This window comes from Andrena cerasifolii, chromosome 5 (genome assembly GCF_050908995.1).
Source record: "Andrena cerasifolii isolate SP2316 chromosome 5, iyAndCera1_principal, whole genome shotgun sequence".
Lineage (NCBI taxonomy): Eukaryota > Metazoa > Arthropoda > Insecta > Hymenoptera > Andrenidae > Andrena > Andrena cerasifolii.
Genome location: NC_135122.1, coordinates 7,871,317 through 7,889,756, shown reverse-complemented (window position 1 = coordinate 7,889,756; position 18,440 = coordinate 7,871,317). Strand labels below are relative to the sequence as shown.

Genomic DNA, 18,440 nt, shown 5'->3' with positions numbered 1-18,440 from the left:
ATTCGGAGGGTCCCCGGCCACATCCGGACGTAATCTCTCACGGAAAGCTGATTTATCTAACATCTGCTTCGTCTTAACATTGTCTTCATAATTCAAAATCAGATTTCAGTGGTGATTTAATCAAATGCCTCACAATTTATCTCGTTACTTAAACAATCTTCGGAAAGACTGCTCGCTCAAGAATCAACATACGAGACAGCTCCTTAGTATTCATGGAATTTAGAGTATCGGAATACTGTACGAGCGGAAACCAGGTAGTTGTATCTCGTTATAAAACGTGTCATCCTGGGACAACTGTTGAATACGTTGATGAGTAAAGTCTCTGTAACACGAAGTAACCTAGTTTCAGTTTAAACAAAATTGTCTCATACACTGAAACCTGATGCACCAGTATCTATTTCCGACGTAGCTAAAGATTCAATTCTTTTTATTAATTTCTACGGTTCAAATATTAAGTACATTACATTCTTAAAAATTTCCATTCTTCATGCTAGGTGACACTTGCGATTTGTCACGATGACACAATCATATCCCCCAATAACCTCCACTTCGTCGAATCGATGGAAGGGTTCCAGCAAACCGTTCACGCGAATATCACGCTGGTGAATCATCGAGCACGTTGTCAAACGCTCCACCCGTGCACGCGGACAGATGGCTCCTTTTTCTCTGTTTTCTCGTGGAGTTTGGGCGGTCGAGCTGCATCTCCCGCATCGGCCACGGTCGCGGACCAAACGCTCGTTGCTCCGCTTCGGTGGTTTTATCTTCGGCATCGGAAGCACCTCGGCGTGCCTTAAGAGGTTTTATAACTCGCCGATGAAATGGCCGACCTTGATTCACCGATAGCCAAACCGTAAGAGTCGAGGATGAGCCGGGATCCTTGATCCCCCCGTAAAAAGCCACGAACGCTGACAGTCGACAGAGGAGGTTCCGATACGGGGGGCTATCCTCGAGATTTTTCTGCGAATGTCGCGTTTGTGTGGTTAATTCAGGGAACAGCTGCTCCCTGAGTTAATGAATGTTAGAGAAATATTAAAACCATGAATGGTTTGCATCAAGCATTTTCATGGTAAATCAGTTGTAAGTAGCGAATATAACGCGGAGGGAATTCCAGTTTGGCAATTCTATGTGGGACTCGTCGAGCCTTTATTTTTCGCCTCCGTGTTATCCTGAATTTTACATTCCGCACGTAGGCAGAAACGATTGTATTTATTGAGTTGATCGGGCCCTGAAGAACAGCGAGTTTCGTATATTACATTTAGAGAAAAAGGCCCTGGTTGACCCGAGTGGGTAGAGCAGCCGTTCAACGAACAATTTAGTTGCGATTCTCAGTTCAAAGATCCAATCTCCCAATTCTTTTTCCTTTCAAAATTTTTAGCCGGACCGGCTGTTGTGCCTTTGTATCACTACCCTGTTATTTTAGATCTTTCTGAAGCGTTCGATAATCTGTGAACTATCCAAGTGTCCTCACCTGACAGCCTAATCTTTCACTACTAGACTCATAAGTAAAGAATCTTCTTATCCCCTAAATAGCTACAATGAAAATCGAAAGATGCCTCTTCGAATCACGATCGCTCCCTTCTGCTTCCTAGATCTCGACACTCTCCATACGCTTTCGGAGCGTCTGGCAGTCTGGGAGCCACCGATCGATATCGATCCCGCCGCGTTAATCCAGATAGGCCACACCAGGCAAGCCGATATTCCACGACCGTACCGCGGAAAGCGATGATTTATTCGTGTCCAGGCTTTGTTCCATACGTGACACGAGGTTCCGTGTGAAAGTCTTTTAACGAGGGGACATTGTTCTACGCGAGGCGTCGGCAGCTAAAATGCTCCGAGCATGCACCACGACGCTTGCCCCGGCTTCGAAACGATATAAGATACCGTTTACCATACGTGTACACGGACGCGCCTCATATGTGCATCGAGGAGCACGTGGTGTGACCCATTAATACGCACCGGTCGGTCCGCCTTTGCACATGCATCCGCGAATGCACACCGTAGACGTGCTGGCGCTGTGCGTTTTGTGGATAAAAGCAGATCAAACAATAACAGTACAGATCTGCTGGGACATTCTTTGGAAACATCGGAACGCTTATCGGAGGTATCTAAAATTGTATTGCGACTGAACGCCATTCAACGGCAGAGACCTGTCATTTGCAAAAGCTTTTCAATTTGCAGCGGACGATGGTTAAATGGTTTTGTGGGTGAAGCAGTTATGATGTTAAGAGCAGAATGATCATCCTCAGATTCATCACTGATCCTTCAGCTGAGGATCCATGTGGGAGCTAAGATGTGCGAAGCTATGCTATGCTATGCTGTGCTTTAAAAAAAATACATTCTGTGAACCCGTTTTCACCAAAAGCTAAGCTAAGCTGTGCTATGTTTTTTCGGGAGCTAAGTTAGCTCGGCGTAGCACGAGATTCCCTCGTGAGCTATTTTTCGGAAACATAGCAAGTAACAGCTTCCAAAAAAAAACATATCACAGCTTAGCTTAGCTCCTCGTGGAAACGGTTCCATACGGATGTATTGAAGCTAATTTCTTAAAACTTAGCATAGCATTGCATAGCATAGCATAGCATAGCATAGCATAGCATAGCATAGCATAGCACAGCACAGCACAGCACAGCACAGCACAGCATAGCACAGCGTAGCGTAGCATAGCACAGCACAGCACAGCACAGCACAGCATAGCACAGCACAGCACAGCACAGCATAGCACAGCGTAGCGTAGCATAGCATAGCACAGCACAGCACAGCACAGCATAGCACAGCGTAGCATAGCATAGCATAGCATAGTTTAGCTTTCAGGTGGATTCCGAGCTTTCGAATAACATTAGTACCTATCTGATTTTCCATTTAAACGAACGAATGTGTTACCCATCTCAGAGGGACCCTCCATACCAGAAACGAAGCTTGAAATGTTATAAAATGTCTCGCTACGATGTCGTTGAAGAGAACATTTTCAGGGTTCAGGAGAAGATGCGTGGTCGTTGGCCCGTGTCACGGTGCACACACGCAACGCGCACACCCCAAACACTTTCTCGTCATCAAGAATCAAGAACGATGATCGACCGGCGTGTCGAGGCCTGGTCATTACGCGGCCAGTGAAGGGGTCGAGGCAGCTCTTTCAGCTTTCTATCGGCCATCGACGGAAATTATACGTTGTATTCCCTTGTGTTACGAGGCACGCCGGGTATAATCGCATTACGCTTCTGCTCCGCCATCAGGAGGGCCATTACGCGCAACCGGGTGCGCGAAGGAGATCGCAAAGAACTGGCTATAATCAAACAAATGCGCCCGATTGCAGAGTTTGCGGCACATTCTCAAATCGATGTGATGCCAATCGATGCTTTAAAACTGGTCATTGAAAACACTCTTTCACGTAACGTGCTGGAGTTGAAAGTGCACCGAGCGTATCTTTCGGCTGTCTGGTCGATGACACATGAAGTGAATTGCTCTTGAAACAAATGAAGCGAAAACTTGGATCACGACTCTTGTTACTGGGACGAGAAAGTTGTCCAAATAGGTTAATTTGGGTGGGACTTTAGTTTCATCGATTACAAGGTTCATTTATAAGAATATTAATAACTGATAGAAGTTATTAAAGATGCAGTTGGATAGTCTAAATTATTCTCCATCTAGCACTTATTTCGCGAGATGATTTCGAAAATAATAATCGACTTTCATCGCAGCTCCGGTTTGACCTGGTGCAGATGCATACCTAGATCGTCATACAGCCGTTTTACGATCGGAGTAGTAATAAAATATCGCGATATGACAACTGGGGAAAATTTATCGGTAAGACCTCTTTCCTATGTCGAGTCTGACGGTACGATCTCTGGATATCATGGGGTGAAATGTATTTAAAAAAAAAAGAGTAGGTAAAGAGAATCTTCCATGCATCATATCGAAGGGTCACAGATCGCGATTTCATCGACGAAGCCGCTCGAGAAATCGCTTTCGAATGACCTTAAGACAGCGGCAAGAGAGGCAGCTTTACCTTCGTCAAAATGATAATTTAGCAGTTATGCAAATAAATCCACACGTTCCAATTTCTGTAGATTACCGCTTGGAGTGAATTCTAAGAAAATTTCTAGAGTGTGGAAGAAACGAGGGCATGGGTATATAATATCTGTGCAAAGTGATGATCGTAAGTTAGTTTATAGGTGTGAAGGTTACTTTTACATATGCGTACGAATAACTTTAACGCCGCGCATCATTTATCACGCTGGTATCGCTGGTCTAGTCTTAAGAAATTGTGCTTTTCCTGCGACCTCCTTAGCCCATCAACGTAATCGCGCATTCTTCGTTATTCAAAAGTTAGATCGTATTTGCATTGATTCGAGTTCACTCGAACGTCAATAAAAGATATTTAGATCTAGCATCCGCCAGTGGCCGATTTAACGGGGGGCCGATGAGTAGTTGCCGCCTAGGCCCCTGCCCAGAAGGCCCCCAGGCCCCACCTTCCAAAAAAAATTGATTTTCTCCAAACTCGATATATTTTTTTCTGCACTATTACACTTAGTCCGTTTTTACTAAACTATCTCTTCATTTCCCCCCCAGAACGTTTGCCACCTGGGCCTTTTTCCTTAAATCCGCCACTGGCATCTGCATTGCACGCGATTCAGCTGCATTAAAAAAAAAGTTGAATACGTCAAAGTTTCCTGGATCCATTTGGAATTCGTTTATCTGCGTTGCCGTTTTCGTCGCTGTTTTATTCTCGCTCGTGGCGCGGATGAATGCGCGTTCGCTGAATTCACGGCCGGGCACTATAATGAAACGGCGAAGTGAGATCCAATGGATTTTTACTCGTGCGTGAATCGTGATTTCACCGTGTTCCGGCAGCTTTGCCATTTTTAGCGCGTTATCGGGACCGTGTGTCGTTTCCACCATTCGTGGCCCATTGTTTCGACGCGATACGAAAACGTTAGAGTCGCAGGATTGCAGAAATAGCATTCACGTGTTCGCAGAATGAATTTTTATTGGTCGTCGTACGAAAATATTCTGTATTTCCATTCACCTATATCTCATAGAACACAGTGATGGAAAACTTGAAATCCGAAGCGAAACGGGCGAGAAATTTCAATTCACTCGTATGTCCGAAGTATTGTACAGCTTCTCAATTAGCAACTGAGTTAAGGGAGAATACGTAACGTGGACGATCGCTTGCATAACGAGTACCTAGTTTGCAGAAATGGCTTTCGTTTGAGACGCGTTTGAGACGATCGTGAACACGAACGGGCATCTTCTGTGCACGATGACGCCGTCCATGTCCCCCGAGTAAATCGTGTTCCAGTTTCGTATCGAGATTTAGAACAAGCACAACGGAACGTCTACGGATGTTCTTGCGTGGCGCTCTGCATTTAATGATATAATCGACGGTGGACGGCTCGGCTCGGCTCGATCGGGGACCACCGGATCGTTCGATTGCCTCGTCGCCTCGCATTCTTTCCCGAACATGGAAGATTAATGTTTCCACGCGATGGAATAAGTGTATTCGCTCTTTGACGCGTGTTCCTCCTCGGAATGCATTTGACGTGTCGCAACGGTTTAGACGAGGTTCTTGTCTGGCTTGCAAATTCAACTAGCTCCGCGTTGAGAAACTTTTAGTCGAGACCTTGGTTCGTTTCCACATCTACTGTGGGCCGTACTTTGTGCCTGTCCCAGTACTGATTGCCACAGATAGCAGCGATTTTAATTTATTGCCAAATATCGCACCGATCTTTAAATCTTTCGGTTTTCGAGCAAACTTTGCTTGCCGCCTATCTTTTTTTTTCGATTGCCGATTGTGATTCTTAAAGATGATTGGTGTTTAGGACGTATAGATTTTGCGGAGGAAGATTTAAGAAAATGGTGACAGTTTTTATATCAGTTTTCACTGAGACATTGAGACATTTTTATTGACATGTTTGAGAAATTCACTTTATAAAACGCAACGAATAGATCTTTTGCTCCTTAAGTTGGCTTCAACTTCGCCAATCGAACTCAGTCGAGTCCCGAGCATCGTTCTTTCAACGATCCGAAATGATTCTGCTCACGTCAAAGGTCCTCGAAATCGAAATGATCGTCGAATTTCACAGAGACTTGAGCAAGCGTTGCCTCCACGAAGAAGCTGCTTCCATCGGGCATGAAAGAGGAAAAAAATTTTACACGTTACAGGTCACGGTCCGGTTCGACGTGTCTTGACGACGATCGTCGTGTCCCTAGAGACCGAATGACGTCCCAGTTTCCAGAAACGATCGCGCATAGCCGAGCTCGTTCGTATGCCCGTGAAGGGGAAAAGGACTTCTTGATTGAAACGTACGGTTCGTTAGCAGTGCACGAGTATCGATCGCCATCTGCTAGAGAAAGTATAATGAAAATATTTTCCGCCGCAAAAAGCTGATCGAGATCGAGTGGAAATGCTACGTAACGAAATAATTCTGCAGAAAGTGCTGGCAGCGTGATTCGCTTCGAGTTCAATGGTCCTACTACCAGAACATGCGATTTGTCCAGTTAATATGCAGCTTCAAAATTTGCAGTTGCATATGAATTGAATTAAACCGAGAGGAGGAAACAAGAAACACCCAAGCCTCACTAATCTCCATACACCGATCCCAAGTAAAGTGAAAGAAAGCACAGGAATACAACACTAATGCGCTACAAATGAATCTTCTCTGGACTTTGAATCTCTTATCCATAAAAATGACGCTGCATCAAATGCTTCCTTCTAATAAATCCTAACGAATTTACCGCTCGGATCGGCCGGTTAACGATAGCATAACGTTCCCACGCGAGCTTTTGATGCACACGCTAACGATGGTGGTAAATTAAGCCGAGAAAGTAAATAAATTGTGCCAGTCGCTGGTTCGCAGGTGTCGCCTGGCTGGAAAAATTCTATTTTCTCCAATCAGAGGTCTTTCTTTCTCGCCGGTTGACACGGCCCCTGGGAGAATTTCGCGAGTAAGGGAATCTAATGACGCGGAGAACGATCAGTGTCATTAGCGTCCGCGCTGTCTGTCCTCGGGGAACATTAATAAAAACGGTAATGGACCGGTCGACGTTGTATATTGGTGAGTTTGATGCGCTTCTCGTGCACCGACAGCGCTTCACGACCGGATTCCACGGCGCCGTCTTCTTCCTCCTCTTCTTCTAACGAGTGTCTCTGATATTTCTTTATTAATTTTACTTCCCCGCGTGCCGCTGCAGCCACTCGCTGCCGAAGGAGGACGATTCGGCACGACACACGGTGAAATCACGCATCTACATCGAAAGGTCACCGCGGTCTTGTCTGCCCCGTTGTAAAGTCTCTAATTAATTCGTTTGTACTCGAATCGCCTTGTGACTGATGCGTCGCATCTTGCCACAAAGAAGTTTCACTGAATTCCACGGTCCTTCTCCTATTGTAACCGCCTGGAAATTCTTGACAGGTATTTTACGCTGCTACATTGGTGTTTTGCTGGAATCTGTGTTTGCGTTCGTTGGGATAAAAAGATTTCTATTAAGTATAGGTAATCGCTGATCATTGAAGGAGTGTCGCATTAGCTTTTGGTTAATCTCTTCTGGGGCTTCGGTGACTGTTTGCTTCAATGCAAGGGATCTTATTCTACCCCTTTACCTCGACATTCTATTCCATCAAAGGGGATCGTTCTTTGAATTTCAATCAGAAACCGTGACAATGGCTCTCGTATCCGTGAAGGATCGGCGAGAAGGAGCTGGACTCGTTGATCTCAAGCTGTATAATTATTTGGCCCGGCAAGCCAATCCTTTTCTTCATTCGCAGAACGACTGTGCCATGTAATCATTAGCGAATCGCCGACAGACGTTTCGGAGCTTTCATCTGGCTATTCATTTGCCCGTTCACCCTTTTGCTTTCACCGATCAGAGGACCCCGGGAGTACCCGCTGGCTTTCCGCCGGAAAGTAGTTTTCCCTCTTCTTGTATTGAACACTCGAGATCGTGGAAATGCACCGAGGGTCAAAGGGGCACAATGAGATCAAAGGGCCTTCGTCCTACTTGCACGGAGTACCGTTTCCTCTTCAGCATCAATTAAAAGGTCGACTCTTTTGTGTTCTCTGCATTATATCTCACATGGTCGAACGCAATCGCTGGACAGTGATTTACTGTTGGTTACTATCATCTGTTAACCGAGTTTCTGGTCTTCCAGGAGTCAAATAAGTAGCGTCCCCATCACTTAGGGCTCAAGTACACTTAGCAATCACTTTTTCTCTACCACACCATTCGACTTTGAAGTTTTACCATTACCCAGCTGACCCCTGAAGCAGCACAGAAATTGCATGTCCATTAATCGTTCGGAGATCGTAGAAACTGTTCTCAAGAAGACACTTTCATCGGAAGACGCTCGCAGCGTCCAAACAAACACGTGTTTCTTCATTTTCAAGTTAACTCACAGTCCCTTAAACTCGAGTCATTATCTGACACGCATTCCCAGCGAGCCGGTCAAATAACACTCACGTTAATGGGCATAGGTGAGCCAATATCCTTCGAGAGATGTTAAGATATTGCAGTTTCGTAACACCAACGACTTTGTAGGCGTTTCTTATAATGGCACTATGCCTGGATATCTCTATTTGTGCCCTGGCGAAGGCGGAAATACATATACTGGAAGAAAAATCGCGAGAGTCGTGAGTACGCCAATAGGGACTGATGTACGATCCAGCTGTGGCGGGTAATAGCAGTCGGGACAATGGTGTATTTAAAATTTTATCGTTTACACAACAAGGAACGTTATGAATCACGTGCAATCGTGATTTAATAACCGAACACGATTCGAGCACGGTATATTCTTCTCTTCTACCTACTCTTTTAGTAATACGCGCTCACCAGCGAATTAGTTTAGCGTCCCGAGGTGAGCGTAACGTTAGTTAGGGGAGACCGGGCATGGTTGTCTCATTTTTTTATTTTGATTTTTTTACGGATTGTAGCTGCAGAGAAGTTCCTTCAGACTTAGATTAATATAAACTACGTGCGTTCGACCTTATAAAAAAAAATTGGTCCTGTGGATTATGTCAATCAGATTAGGAGCTAATTCACATTATTTGCAGGAACTACTTTGTGACAATATACCCCGAGGTTGGGTTGGTTGTCACAAATTTAGATAGCTAAGTTTATTAATAAAAAGCCGATTCAATTAAGGAAGTAGCATCATTTATTTTACTGTAATTATAAATGCTATAGTCTTGAGCACAAAATTAAACATAGAAACATTATTAACAAACAGTTTACAACTTTATCACTGAACCTCAATTTCTCTGGATTTGCTTTCTGAATACAGAGAACAGAGACAAGCTCACAAGGCAACAGTCTTCTTCATTTTCTTTTTCTTCTTTATTAATTGTTGATACTTTTCTCTTTTGTTTTTCTTTTTTCCTTTATCGGATAAAATAACTCGTTTTGCTCTGTTCTTCTTTCCAAATGTTCTGTGACAACTTCACACAAGTGACCACGAGATTAATGCAACAATATTATAGTCAATACTAAGAAATAACCTATACTTACTTCATAGAAAGTACGGCATAATTTACTTCAAGCGCACGAAAAAAAAAACAATGACAAATCGTGTCTTCTTGCGAATCCGCAGCGAATTGAGCGATGCCATGGATTATTAGTACATTCCTATTGTTTATAGTCTCCTTGTTATAGCGGTTGTGACAACCATACCCGATCTCCCCTACGCCTATTACGAGAAAAAATTCAAGCTTGATTGCAAGAGACAATTAAAAATGAAAGACTGCCGGTGAATCGAGCGCAATGTTTCCGTCGACCTATGCGGAAGTGGTCGGTGAATCGTCTTGATTGGGATTGCATTTAATCTCCACCAGATGCACGCCTACAACCGCGATCTCTATTCCATTCTAATATTCCCCATCCATAACGCCTTGCACGGCGCATTTATCAAGCCAATATTTATGTGAAAGCTCGGCCCGCGTGCTTTTAGCGACCGCTTACTTCCTGATGGCTCTGGTAACAAAGTGATTACAGGAGCGTGTCCTCGAACAATCAAACGAATTCGAAGTTATCTAACTGTATTCGGAAACCATTGCTCCATTTACTCTTACAATATCACGTATTCCATATCAACATCGTTCGGTACACCGTGTAGCTATGTCTATTGACAAATGGAGATTATCGTTTAAATCAGATTTGCAACTATAACACGATCTTGATTAAGCTTGGTCAGTATGGTAGGTACCGATACTGTCCAACAGCGAATTAAACGATCAATTTCTGTGAGCAATCAGGGGATCTAAGGAAGCGTATCCGTGGAATGTTGAAGTTACGCAGCTTATTCTAGCTTTTAAGTAACTCAGCGATACAGGCGTTTGATGAAATCTAACACGATGAAATACCAGGTATTTCGAGTGGTATATTTACTTTTGATCGCTATAAACCTCTGCTTTTATCACGGCTAAGTCCAGAATTCAATCCACTGGAAATAAAATCCTAGTTACGCGGCTGGCTGTCAGTTGGTGCTATTATAACCGCCTCGGCGATTAATCATCGAGTACGAGCTTCCCATTGTTCTGACATGGGTGTTGTATAGCGCGCCCCGAGGTATATAGCGACTAACTTACGTGGGACAACGGAATATAACTATCTTGGGGTTGTCCATCGGATCCTTATCGGTGACTAATCTGTGCACCGACGTATCTGTCTTTCTGCTGCTTAAACAATTGCGCCTGGGTGCTAATTCTCGTCGACGCGTACCCCCGATGGCGTAACGGAAATTGCAACTGTTTAACTCGTGCTCGTGACTACCATCGCCTGTAGGAATAAATCTGCGCGAAAGATAACGTCGAGATTCATAAGGTATAAGAAACTGGCTCACATTGGAAAGTAGGTACCTACAGTTCGGCGGAGGTGTTGAATATTCTATTGTATCGTGCGTGCCGGGGCCTCATATAGATTGTAAAAAAAAATGAAATTTGATTTCCAACCTGGTGTTCCATAGTTACACATTCGACCAGCTCGCGTGGGGGTCAAGAAAATTAATTAGTATATTAAAATTTATGGATGTTTTTCTATTTTTTTTTTGTATACTTAGTCTCTTAAGACTATAAAATTTTTCTATGAAAACTGTAAATTATTCCTGAAAAAAATTACTTTTCCGGCCGTCACAGTGGTGTTCCCCCTTAACGCTGAGCTGGGGTGACAACGAGGTAGATCCGTGTTACGCTGAATTAGTTCGAAGCTTAGTTTCCGGTAAGTTGGGCGGCTGAGTTTGCAGAATCAGTTGTCATCTCAGGACTACCTTTGACTATCCTTTATCGTGGATTATATCAAATACGAATTCAACTCTTTGCGATTCTGCTCCAATTGTAACGACGATTTTGAAAGTTAGGTAGAACCTTACACTCTCCTCTCGCGTATAAAACAATAAATGCGCGACAGTGATACTTTACACGAAGAATAATACAACGGGTTTCACCTGAAGCCTTGCCGTTAAAAGCGCCGGGTCCGTCAGTCCTCGCAGCGGGAATTACAATTGATATCTCGCAGGTCTCGGGCCAACTGTATTAACGTTCAGCAGGCTTAACCCATGCAAATTGAATTTACAGTTAGTTAAGGCCAGCTCGGAGTACAATTTCAACCGGGAACATGACGCCACATGGTGCATCGTGTAGCCGGAGGAACTAATAAGGATAGAGACGCTGCAACATCCCCAATTGCCAGAACGTATCACTCTTCGTAGCTAGATAATTGCAACGATCAAGATGAAAAGATGTGTTTCAGTAAGGGATGAAAGATTGCCAGTGAAAGGCGCCAGATTAGAGTAACAGAAAAGCCTCTAAATTCCTCGAGATCAATTTTTCAGTCCCCCTTTAAGCCTGATATCTGGCTGTTGCGCAGCTTCTCTTTAAAAGGAAGCCTGTGTACGAATAATATTCGCCGTTTGATTAATGACAGAGCCGCGTATCAGCATCTCGGTAATCTCACCTATGGAATCACAATTCGACCTAGCCGAGTAGGTTTAATCAACCTTTTCATTACGCCCGCCATAGAGCGCGGCGCCGCGAGTTGATAGATCGCCCGGGCGTCGAAGGTGATGCGATCTCTCAGTCGTCGCTATCAACTATGAAACGTGAGTCAGTGGAATCGGGGGCTCTCTCGTGGTTTTATGTAAATTCGAATTGAACGGACGGAGCGCGGCGCTGGTTTTCGAGGAGGACAGGGGAGACGCGGTGGCTCGGCCTCATGCAAATGAAAATGTTACCGTGGAAAAGGTAGAAACTCGACGAGCGGACGCGAGCGAGAGATCGACAAGGAAAGAATGGCGCGTGGAATCGACGCGCGTCGTCCGTCTCTTTGCAACAATCGTCGGATTCTGCACACTCCGCTGAGACGGCAGAAGGGGTTCAATGATTAATGAACTCGCGCAAAGAATACCTTTCAATTTCTTACCGCGATCCTTTTTACCGTGCAGCTACTCGCAAAGCGTTTCACTCGGTAGCCTCGAATTTTTAATCGTTCGAAAGCTTGGACTCTGATTTATTAGACACTGCATGTCGCACGGCGCACAATGTGCTTTTCCTGCGAACTTTCTATACTTGCAAGCTGCACAGCATTGGAAGATATAATTAATATTTTCAACTCTCTCTTTGAAATAGAGATCAGAGAGTCTTATCTGTCCTAAAACATACCTCACCATCTTGAAAGTGGCCATATGCCTATGAAATTTCGCTCCTTGGACCATCCACTGAAACTGAAGACTTAGGGCCCGATTGGAAAGCTTCACCGTCGTCTTCCTGCATTGGTAGAATCCAATATTATTGAGACATATTACCCTGGATTCGAAGTACGAAGGCGGAGGCGAATGGAATCGACGTAGACGTTACGATTCCCTCCTAAGGGAAACTTGTTTCTTGTCGCTCGATTACGTGACGGAAACCGTCGGGAAGCAATATTAATACCGTCCCGGGGACTGGTGGGTTTGAAGCTTAATAACAGTACAGTTCTCGCGGAGCGTCGAGCCGAAGCGTTGGGTAACGAAATCACGGCCCGAGCAGAAATTGCAGCATAAACGTTGAAGAACTAATAACGGCGGATGGCGTAGTTCCCGTGACCTATTATTCATCGCTGAAAGGGAGAAGCTTTGAAGTTCGCCTCGCTCGCGAGGGGATCCCTTCGACAGCCATTACCGGCAAACCCTTGCGCGAGAAATGGAACCAGCCGGCGTGTACGCGCGTCTGGTTAAATCGGTGGAGCGTATTTATAAAGCGGTCCATAATGAAGCGGTTATGATGCTGACAGCGCCGACGCGAACCTGCCGCTCTGAACGCTCGCCCGTAAACGTGCCGCGGGACGAAAAATCGGAACAAGCGGCCTTCTTTCCCGATTACTTATCGTGCCTCATTCTATTGCCCATAGAAAGTGATGTTTCTAATTTATGGAGTTATCCGCCGCGTGGACAAGGGTCAATTAACCTCGATCGCTCGTTTAGAAACCTGTTCGGTTCGTACGTAAGACACTTGTTCGAGTTTTCTTAGCACGTTCCTGATAATCCGACGGACAAGCTTGCTAGCTGGTGCTTTACTTCCACGAGACCGTACTCGGTGTAATGGCTGCGATTTTCACTGATTCGGGGTATTGCGCAAGGGATAATAGCGCGGTTTATGGTAGATTTAGTTAACCTTTGGGGAACGGGGCTGCCCTATTCATCGCTGTCGATTTTGGACAAGATGATTGGGGAGCATTTGTACTCGAGAAACGTTCCAGTTATGGTAGCCTCCCTGCCGATACGATTCCTTCCGTGGTTAACCATCGCGTTCGCTTTCTGTTGAACAGGAAGAGATCGGTGAAATCATCGAATCGGCACCATCCACTCCTCTGGCCATCAAGGAAGCGCCGAAGTATCCGACACATCCAACGGTCAAGCCTGCCAGCCACACGAACGACCTGTACGCCGCGAAGCAGCCGAAGCCCTGCGTCTTCAGGCGACAGAACTCGACCGGCAGAGGCTGCGTCGGCGCCGAGGACATAGGCGATTGGTCGAACAGCATTCTGGCCGAGTTCAACACGATCATCGCGAACGAAATCAGCGAGCTGACCAAAGAGAAATCGCGACGGGAGCCGGATCGTCGCGGTGCCGAGGAAGGCGTCGGGATCGTGCGGTACAAGGACCTGCTGAACGAGTTCGGCATATCGGACAGCGAGAGTTCCGCGGGAAGCTCGTGCGAGACGGGGGCCGATCGATCGTCGTCTCGCAGGAACAAGGAGAGTCACCACCGTGATCGACGAAATGGAAAGTTGTTCGCGGACGAGACGGACCATCGCTTCCTGTTGAGCTCCGACTACGACGAGCCCCACGATCGGATCGTTCCGCAGAAGAACGGCCGCAGAAAGAGCGGCAGCCTGCCGGGGAACCAGCAGGACATGATCGCGAGACGGGGACGGTATACTCCCGGGGACGCCCTCAACTCCGACTACGACGAGCCCAGCGTGCCATCGCCGATGAGCCTCCTAGAGGATCAAGCCGATCGGAACACATCTAGTCTACCCTCGAAGCTGGACCATGGCCGCGAGAGGGACGGGTCGCGAGCCAGCCACCTCGACTACAGTTACGACGAACCAAAGATACACGTAGAAGTAAGCGCAAAGACCAATGAAGACAGCGTTGCCAGTGACAACAGGGGTGTCGCGACCTTTCAGATCGACCCGGCACGCGTCCCCGTCGACGGTGACAAAACGATCGATGTATCGAACGCGAAATTGCCGCCGAGGCAGCACGCGGACGGCCACAGGAAGACCAGCCTCCCGTTGAATCTGATCGGCCAGAAACGCAGGAGGGCACCAAGATTGGCCAGGTTACGGCGCAACGACGATCAGGTGGATCCCGATTGCGACGCGGACGAGGAGAAGCTTCCAGCTGGATCGAGACCGTCGGATGGCAATGGGCCGAAATCGGCACCGGTCACGCCGACCGAGGAGAAGAAGTCGCCGTTTTCGAAGCTGCTCTGGAAGAAGCACGCGCCCCTGTTTCACGAGAATCCCGAGGACGTGGTGCTCGTCAGAGTGTCCTCGTTGCCCGACCAAGACTTCCCTCAAATGGAGAACGAGACGCTGTCGGTGAAGAATCGTGGGATGGGTTCGAAGGAGGGGCTCTCCGCGAAGAAAAGGGCTGTGTCGCCTCTGACTTTACGCTCGGACATATCGGCCAAGAGGTTGTCCGAGTCTGATAAGGACGTCAGCCAGCTGAGCCCGGTGGACCTGAAAAAGTTCTCGCTCTCGAGATCGAAGGGCAACGACGTGGGCGTCAGCTGCGATCTCCCAGAAGACGACAATGTTGAGTACGTTGGCAGCGCTGATAGCGGGAAGTTTGATCGTATGGAGAACGTCGAGGTGAAGAAAATAATGGACGAGCAGAGCTCCAGATCCGGTTCGGTGAGTTGCCTTCATTTTTCTTTAGCTTTTCGAAGATCTGTTGGCGCATGTTGTCTATCTCTTCTTTTTCATTCCTAAAGTTTAGTACCTACTTAGAAGAGTCAGATAAAATTTTGTAAGATACCAGTCAACCTTTTCGAAACAGTCTGTATATAGAATATTTAAACAGCTTGGATCTCCACTTGGATTAATGAAATGAAACGGTTTCAGCTACCAATTTCTCTTCAATCCTTGTTGTCGAAGATCCGAAGTGGTTCTGGCTCGTGCTGCCCGAACAGTCCACCGTTGGAGTCGTTCACTTGCTCCGACATGGCCACCCAAACTTCGCCGGCTATTTCGAGAAGTTCGAGCTTCACGTGGGTCAGCGATTGCGAATCTCCTCGAGGTAACTTTCATCTCTATTCGCGAGCATCGTCGCAACTTCTCCCGCCTTTTCCAATCGATCATTAATCGAACCTCTCCCCCGACTTACACTTCAATTTAAAGCCAAGTTAACCGAACGATCTACTTCTATACATTCGCATTGGCAATACGAGATATATCCATGATTCGTCGCAAAGAGTAATGTGATTAATCGTGCGGAGTATGTTCCGCGAGCATTTGCATCAATTTTTCATTTCGTCAGATAAATTTACTCTCTCCTTACTCTTGCACGAACGTTACGAAACGCACGTACATAAACTGAATAAATTAGCTGTTTGGCTACTAGTAGTTCAGGTTAATGATGATTGATACCATTTTGTCCATTCATTTATTCACAGCAGCGATATGTTATCCTTGGTCAGAAACATTGCTATCAACAAACCTGGCTGTCCTCGACACAATTATTTTTATCCCTCAACGATTGCGGTATTCTAAATTGATACAGCTTCTAATCCCCAGCGAATTTAAGTCGCTGGAATATTGGAAAATGTGAAAGTTTAATGAAATGGTCGAACCCAGATGCATTACTCTGGTCTTGAAATTGATGTTCGCAGCGGAATCGCAAATGGATTCCCAGTCGTTGCAAGACGAGAGCACGTTGGACCCAGCTTCTCCACAGGACACCGTAGACGACGACAATAGATCCTCGTCCTCGTCGCAGGATCTACTTCAGAGCATGGACGAGATTTCCTCCGGAAGCCTGTCGCCGGATACAACCGACAGAGCATCTCCGCTGGAAAGTGGAATCGGCACCGCCAGTCCTCCAAGAAGTACAGATCGACGGATAGCTAAGCGTAAGTCGATTATTCCTCGTAACGATATTACCTCTTTCTCAGAAATTGCTACGAATCTTCCTTCGAGCGAATTACACCGAAGAGTTCGTGAGAAAATTGAAAATGGAACGGGGCTGCTCGAGTTCCCACTTAGTTTTGTACTTCATGAACGGAGATAAAGGGAAAGAAAATACAGTCGAAATTTAAAGCGAGAAGAATGTTTTTATTTCTGATTTTATAATCTACTATAATCATTTTTAATATCAAATTTACAAGTTAAGTTCGGTTACCCGAAGATTCTGATTTTTTTTTATATTGCGCACGTTCGTAGAGGACCTCAATAGAAGTATCAGACAATTTTTCATTTGTGTCTATTTTCGGTTCTTCAGGAAGAAAACACCCCTTACAAGTTAATAAGTGTTTTCCTATTTATATTGAAAACTATAACAATTTTTTATATCTATAAAAAAATTGTTATATAGAGAATTTAATGGTTTTTTATACTGTATAAAACTATGTAATCGAATTGTTTAAAACTTGTGGTGGGGAACAGTTTACTATTTGAATTATAAATTTTAAATAATTTGATTACACAGTTTTATAGATCATAAAAAGCTGTTAAGTTTTCATTGTAATATTTTTTTTTTATATCTACTATAGTTTTCACGATATACAGGAAAGTAGGAAATCACTCACTAGGGTAGTTCCGGGATACTTGGTCATACTTTTTTGTAAGGCTCTCACACAAAAAGTTTCCCTGAATATTTTATCCCTAAAGCTAGTATTCCAAAATGTGATCAGCAAGTGAATAAAATGTAAATAAAACCAAGACAGAGGGAAGATTAATAGTCCAGTAATTGATGATGTTTTTCTGCTTTTTATTATAGCCCCGTCGTCCACCAAGTGCCATCGAAAGGAAACCTGGGAGAGGATCCGGCGACGGCCGTCAAAGTTGAGCTCGCGAAACGACAAGCATTCCCAAGACGTGTGGATCAAACGCGAGAGCGTGCACACGCAGACGAAAGAAAACGATGACCACTATTCCCAGGATGCGGTGGACAGCAGCAGCGGCCTCGACGACACCCTGCCGAGGATCAAGCCCCTAAGACCGACCAATCTGCCGTTGTGTAAGTTTCATTAACGTGCACCGGTGCCACGGACGCGCTAATCGAGCCTCTAAACACGCTCCATAGTCGCGCATTCAAGGGGCAACATGCAAATTGCATGGCTTGAAAGCTCGTCGCCTAAAAGGACAATATTTCCCACTGTCAAACACCACTTTTGTCCCGTCCGTTTGCGAAGCAATTAACTGACTCGCGCGGCTTTGATCGCAGAGAAGTTTCGATGGGAATTAGCGTTACCCCTTTGGTCGACAGAAATATAGATAAGGGTGTTATAAAAATCCATTACCTCGTCAGATACAAATAGCGCATGTAATGATCGTTACTTTTACGTGGAAATTGGCTACGCATTTCCTGTCTAACAAGTTTGCGCACAAACGATACTTTTACCCTGGGATACCTTAGTGCATAATCTTGCTGTGTAATTCGTACATTATTGGTAGAATAGAATCTCTACACTGTTCCATAGTAATTATTAATCACCAATGCGTATATGATTGTCCATGGCTCGTTATTTATGTTTGAGCATGTATTAAAAATTTCTCGAGCCGCCAGCAGTGCATCCGCAGGTATTAGTGTTGCGCTTGCAGTCGTCGTGTGCGCGTCTTTTAGTGAAAAAGTCCGGTCATCAATATGGGGGTGTAAAAAAGTGGCTTCTTCGATTAGTAACGCGTTACGTAGTGTTTACACCGATCACCTTATCGCGACGGAGTGCTTGATTCGCTTGATTCTCTCGTCGATA

The 18,440-nt window shown here is 45.4% G+C and overlaps 1 protein-coding gene across 1 annotated transcript in view; it reads left to right on the top strand.

Moving 5' to 3' along the window:
• The window catches only part of Cv-c (RhoGTPase activating protein), a 277,255-nt gene that overhangs the window by 82,828 nt on the left and 175,987 nt on the right, over positions 1-18,440 (top strand). Inside the window, exons 3-6 of the mRNA XM_076813303.1 lie at positions 13,786-15,381; positions 15,592-15,766; positions 16,359-16,598; positions 17,465-17,704. Coding sequence (XP_076669418.1) covers positions 13,786-15,381; positions 15,592-15,766; positions 16,359-16,598; positions 17,465-17,704 — 2,251 coding nt within the window. The remainder of the gene's footprint in view (positions 1-13,785; positions 15,382-15,591; positions 15,767-16,358; positions 16,599-17,464; positions 17,705-18,440) is intronic.